This window comes from Limulus polyphemus, unplaced genomic scaffold, assembly GCF_000517525.1.
Source record: "Limulus polyphemus unplaced genomic scaffold, Limulus_polyphemus-2.1.2 Scaffold8560, whole genome shotgun sequence".
In the NCBI taxonomy this organism is placed as follows: domain Eukaryota; kingdom Metazoa; phylum Arthropoda; class Merostomata; order Xiphosura; family Limulidae; genus Limulus; species Limulus polyphemus.
In genome coordinates, this window is record NW_013674170.1 from 21,914 (window position 1) to 28,659 (window position 6,746).

The 6,746-nt window shown below is 30.2% G+C and overlaps 1 protein-coding gene across 1 annotated transcript in view; it reads right to left on the reverse strand.

Annotated features, from left to right (window-relative positions):
- The window catches only part of LOC106475425 (DDB1- and CUL4-associated factor 12-like), a gene marked incomplete at its 5' end in the record, with an annotated part of 18,469 nt that extends 13,850 nt beyond the window's left edge, over positions 1 to 4,619 (reverse strand). Inside the window, 2 exons of the mRNA XM_013936107.2 lie at positions 2,795 to 2,857; positions 4,456 to 4,619. Coding sequence (XP_013791561.1) covers positions 2,795 to 2,857; positions 4,456 to 4,619 — 227 coding nt within the window. The remainder of the gene's footprint in view (positions 1 to 2,794; positions 2,858 to 4,455) is intronic.
- Positions 4,620 to 6,746: the final 2,127 nt, after the last annotated feature.

Consider the following 6,746-nt stretch of genomic DNA (forward strand, 5'->3'; position numbering starts at 1 on the left):
ACCTGAACGCTCACATCCTTTTAATTATGTTTGAAATTATGAACATTGCTCAACATCATGAAAATTAAACCTTATTTTCAATAAGCAATCCTGAAAAATATTTGGGGGTGCTTAACTTTTTTCCAGGTGTATATATAAAAAATATGTTGACAGCTACTACATGAGCATAAGTTATTTTTAATAGTAATGAACTAACTTCACAGTATAAGGTAAAACACTCTAAAAATACCAAAAATATTAAGCTTATGATCATAAAAGTCAAATATTTATAAATGTTCTGAACACTATACTTAATTAACTTAAGTATTTATAATCACTCATGGAAAAGTATTTACTTCAAGTAATTACGTTTTCATTTATTACAACTGAATTACATACTACAAAATTTTTTAGTTTTCCAAGAAAACTTTGAAGCTGGTTAGACAAATTAATTAATTTTTTCCAAACTACCCTTTGCTAACTCTGGGTCATTCAATCTGACAAGACTTACCCATTATAACAGTTAACAGAAACAATAGATTTCACTATAAACATTCTATGTTTCCTCATTCTAAAACTAAAAACGTATTTCAAATTGAATGTACCTTCACTAAAACAAAAAAACACCAAGTTAGAAATTGTAACTATACCCTTATATTTTATAATACAAGCATTTTTGGTGACCACGTTAGAGTACTTTTCTCATGGACATCCTATTATCTCAAAATCCTTTAGTGGAGTTAATCTAAATGATGTCATCAATGCCCTTTACTTGAATCCCTACTTTTTTATCATCCATATTGACATTAATGACTTGAAACAGACTTGCAAAAATATTTATGACTACTAATTAGAGTTTCAAAATAAAACTGCACATAGTTTAAGCATCAAATCCTGTCAAGCTTGTGACTCAGATGTCATACCCAAACTTTCAGGTAAAATTCTGTCATAACAGGAATTAAACACACATACAACCGATGTATCTCAAAGATCAACATCCAGCAATTCAATAAACTTATCATAACACAAATTATACACACAACCAATGTATCTCAAACATCAACTGCAACATCCAGCAATTCAACAAACTTATCATAACACAAATTATACACACAACCAATGTATCTCAAACATCAACTGCAACATACAGCAATTCAACAAACTTATCATAACACAAATTAAACACACAACCACTGTATCTCAAACATCAACTGTAATATCCAACAATTCAACACTTATCATAACAAAAATTCATCACATAAGCAATGTATCTCAAACCTCAACAATAACATCCAGCAATTCAACAAATTTATCATAACACAAATTCAACACACAACCACTCTATCTCAAACATCAATTTTAACATCCAGCAATTCAACAAACTTATCATAACACAAATTCAACACATAATCACTGTATCTCAAACATCAACTGTAACATCCAGCAATTCAACAAACTTATCATAACACAAATTAAACACACAACCACTGTATCTCAAACCTCAACAATAAAATCCAGCAAATCAACAAACTTATCATAACATAAATTAAACACACAACCAATGTATCTCAAACATCAACTTTAACATCCAGCAATTCATCAAACTTATCATAACACATATTAAACACACAACCAATGTATCTCAAACCTCAACAATAACATCCAGCAATTCAACAAACTTATCATAACACAAATTATACACACAACCACTGTATCTCAAACATCAACTGCAACATACAGCAATTCAACAAACTTATCATAACACAAATTAAACACACAACCAATTTATCTCAAACTCACAGATACTTGTATAACTTACTAATCACTTCTGACAATAATAATAATAATATTTCAAGATACATCCCAATTTTACTAATTTCTCAATTCCCTTCCTTGGTGGACAGGAGAAACTCGTTAAAGACAAACCATCTACCTCAGAATACTAACAATAAGAACTAGACCATGTCTGATATATACACAACCAAATCAGAAAACTGTTTTTAATAATATTACTTGTTGTCATAGAACCTAATGCTCACTGTTCTATCACATTCTCTTCATAATAAACACCACAAGCAAATATATAAAAACATATACCATTTGAGAGAATCTAATACACCTGTCCATAATAATAGCAACTGCATCATTATAAATACTTAACATCAAATTATTACAAATGCTTCTAAAACAATCAAGTTTATTCTCTTGTGATTTATCTGCATGTATTTTTTTTTTATCTTTCTTATTGTAGTTCTCCACAATTAAAATTTCACTATTTTGCTATATTTATTCCCTCTTTATATTTACACTTAATAGTTAGGTCAAAGTTCAAATTAACAATACTGGTTCCTCTAATAGCAATAATTAATTGATTAAGAGAACAAGATGTAGTCACAACCAATCAGCCATTTAATAAATGTGCAAAAATTCAAAAACTCCATATTTTGTTATCCCAGTTATAATTTTTTTATTGCATTCAAATGTTTTATATTTTCAAGGTGTTTAGCAGTGAGTACAGTTTCACGATTTTACTATTTGAAGCAAGTAAAATATTTACTGTTTACTGAAATACAAAATTGTATGTTAAGAATTTTTATTGTATTTGTAAGTTTTTGACACTTTTCTTCAACAGAATATTCACTTTCAAGATAGATTAAGAGTAATTTCTTCACAAGTACTTACCAGGCTGAGTAAAAGAAAACATTAATCCTGTCTTTTTAAAGAGTGGTTGTTGATACCAATACAAAACAAATTAAAGAATCATAGCTTTTTCAAATGTACTTTACCACTTTTCAATACACTTCAAAAACCTTACCTGTCTAAAAGTACTAATGTCCCATAAATGAAGGTAGGCATTCAAAGATAAAGCAACCAGTTCCTGGAAAATGTAACACAAACACATTCTAAGAAGTGTAGATATCAACTATTCAGTTCTGAATACTGTTTTCCTTCTAGCTGTTATCAGTGCAATGCAAGTATAGCCTACAGTTAATACTTAAAGAAGATGTGATACATGTGCTATAGCTTACAGTTAACACTTAAAGAAGAAGTGATACACGTGTTATAGCCTACAGTTAACACTTAAAGATGTGTTATGTATGTGTATATAGCCTACAGTTAACACTTAAAGAAGATGTGATACATGTGCTATAGCCTACACTTAACACTTAAAGAAGTGATACATGTGTTATAACCTACACTTAACACTTAAAGAAGAAGTGATACATGTGTTATAGCCTACAGTTAACACTTAAAGAAGAAGTGATACATGTGTTATAGCCTACAGTTAACACTTAAAGAAGATGTGGTACGTGTATATAGCCTACAGTTAACACTTAAAGAAGATGTGATACATGTGCTATAGCCTACAGTTAACACTTAAAGAAGATGTGGTACGTGTGTATATAGCCTACAGTTAACACTTAAAGAAGTGATACACGTGTTATAGTCTACAGTTAACACTTAAAGAAGATGTGGTACGTGTGTATATAGCCTACAGTTAAAACTCAAAGAAGGTGTGATACATGTGCTATAGTCTACACTTAACACTTAAAGAAGAAGTGATACACGTGTTATAGCCTACAGTTAACACTTAAAGAAGATGTGGTACATGTGTATATAGCCTACAGTTAAAACTCAAAGAAGGTGTGATACATGTGCTATAGCCTACACTTAATACTTAAAGAAGATGTGATACACATGTTATAGCCTACAGTTAACACTCAAAGAAGGTGTGGTACATGTGTTATATTTTATATGGACACAGGCATGTGAAAAAGTGTCCAATTTAAACAAAAGCACATATTTGAATGCTCACAGCTCAAAACATGCCTGGGAGATGTTCCCTACTTAAACCATTAAAACATATCCATCCAAAAAATATCTCTACAGGATGTCCAAAAAGTCTGGAACCATAAGAGATTTGCAACTTTTCTTAATTTCAGAAATGTAACAGATTATGGTGCTGTCAAAGCACAGGAAGATTGAGTTAATTCTCCAGTTAATCCAAACTTGTTACAATTTACAAGGACAGCATGTGGAACACCTTCTGTAAAATTTATTGCAGTGCTTATGGTTCCAGACTTTTTAGACATCCTGTACACACGTGTGTGTGTGTGTCTATATATATACAGGGTGATCCAAAATTATCTTTCCTATTTTAAAATATAATAATTAAATAACTAAGGACATACAGCCATGCAGTTTTAAACATCTTGTAGCCCTGTATATACATATACGTACAAACAAGTTTCATTATGACGATTTTATTTCCTTTAATTATAACTTCATGAAAATTCTTACAAAAATTGATATGATTCATATTCTGTCAATAATCTTTTTACTTCACTGACTTTTCTTTAGAAATCCTGTGTATGAATTTAACTGCAGGTAATTTCAAACTTAAAAATACTAACCATTTTACCTTAATCATCTGAACATTGATGAGGAAGAAGGCTCAAAGGAAAACAAACTTACATGACAATGATCATTGAAGAGAAGAGCTCTAACTTTGTCTGCACTTTTACAGGACTTTATGGTTAATGGATGCACTATGTGATACTTTGGGAGAGGTTCTTCACCACTTTGATTAAAAGCATCATCCCTTACTCTCCATAAAGCAAGTTTAGTATCTCTTGAACCTGCCGAGATGTACAAATATAAATTTTAAGAAGAATAAATGAGGCTAGGAAGAATATAAATGCTTTTGGTTCTATAATAAAAAACATATAGTAATTTCAATACACTAACACAGCATGCTTATAAAAAATGTTCTATTATATTCCAATATTTGTGACTTATACTCTTATACTTATACTTATATAACATCCAACCTTATTTTAAAATTTTCATTACTTAAAGAACTATACTTGACAACACAAAACAAAAATGTCACACATTTGTGACTTTTTTCTAAAACAGTTTGTAGTTTAATAAATATTTGTGGATGCTTCCAATTACGACTCAACTAACTTTATTTTGAATATCGACAATAGTCAAAGTTTATAACATTTTAAAATTATATTTAAAAAAAGCTGTTAAAAATATGTTTTGTGAAGTGGGTATCAACGGTATAAAAAAAGCTTTAAGAAGCATTCAACCAGAACTGCTTTAAAAGGGGGAGGATTTTTAGGATTTGTTTAGGTAAGATATCTTAATAAGAAAACTTGATTCAAACATTTTGTTATAACTTCCAAAGTTTAGGTGATAGAAAATTGGCTCTTTATATCAGAAATCTGGGATAACTTACTATCTCATGAACATACTACAACATACGTTTTTCTATGTTTGTGTGCCTTACTTCAAAATAAAGACTTCTGTGTAGTAATGCATATTATGTTCAATATAAGTTATGTTGATAACTTTTTGTGTGTATTAATTCAACCCCCATATGACACTGGGAATAAGGCTTTAGTAGTGTCAAATAAAAAAAAAAATTTGGAACTGAAGAGGGCCTTGTGTTTTAGATCACCCTTAGATATTTGATCACACATTTACTAAATTTCTGGAAGGTAAACAAATACTTTAAAACTACATTCAACCACAAGATTTACTTAAATAAAAGTTTTCCTAACAATGTCACATATAAGAGGTTTTACTTGGTGATGATAGAGACAAATGTAAATTAATTCTTATTTCTCTGCAAATATTGAGATAGTTCTATAATTATGGTCTTATGATAGGCAGACATCTATCATATATATATAATTTATGTGATTATGAGAGAAGAATATATATATATATATATATATATATATATATATATATAAACAAAACAAATTGCAGCCCCAATACAAGCATCCAACACCAGAGCATAAGTCACAAGGTGAGTCATTATCTAATGTGCCCTGGTTTTTTAAGGTACTGGTGAAAGTAAGACCCAAATTACATTGGGGGTACACCATCTATCCAGTTTGACCTCAATTTCACTGGTCTCACATGCTTCAGAAAAATGAAAATAAAAAATGGAGATGTGGGTGCTCTAGCCCACATCTTTACCACCTTTTGCTGTCTGCAGCCAAAAGTGGGAAGGTGGTTGTTCATAAAAAAACAAAGAAACTAATAAGCAGAGAGAAATAACAGAATACAACACATCAATGGGGGAAACAGCAAAACTGTCCTTGAAGTTAGCATTCCAGCCCCCAATATGATGTTTGGAGATAAATACCAAGATGTTAAGCCCAACCAAAATTATTAGTACAGCTCCCATCCTCTGCCCTTTCCATGCTACTATCTAAATCTTCAATGGCTTTAAAGAGATCCACACAGTAGCAGGTCTTATATAAATTTGATTTCTAATGGATTTGATGGGAAAACCTTAATTAAATATTTTAAATTATTTTATAATAAATATAAAAAGTATCTATATAAATTTGAAAATAGTGATTTAAACAAAATTATGATACAAAATGATAAAAACCCTATAACCTGAGCACTTTTGAAAGGTGGACCTTTCTTCTTCAGGGGCAAACTAGGAATGAAATTATAATATGCAGAATAAAAAATAATTTATAAAACTATTGTTAAGGAGATAATTGAGATTACTTATTGGACATTTCATATTGTTACGTCTCCGTTTGTTAATTAATTTTCCGTAACTTCGTTCCGACGAAATTTTAAGGACACAAGTCTTTACTTAATAAAACTGGTTTATTCTTTCCAAATATAACTTTACCGATACACTCAACTTCAACAATCGCGCTAAAACAACGCTATATCAACAAACGTCAATAATACTTCTGACTGCAGATCAATTACACACTGTCTAT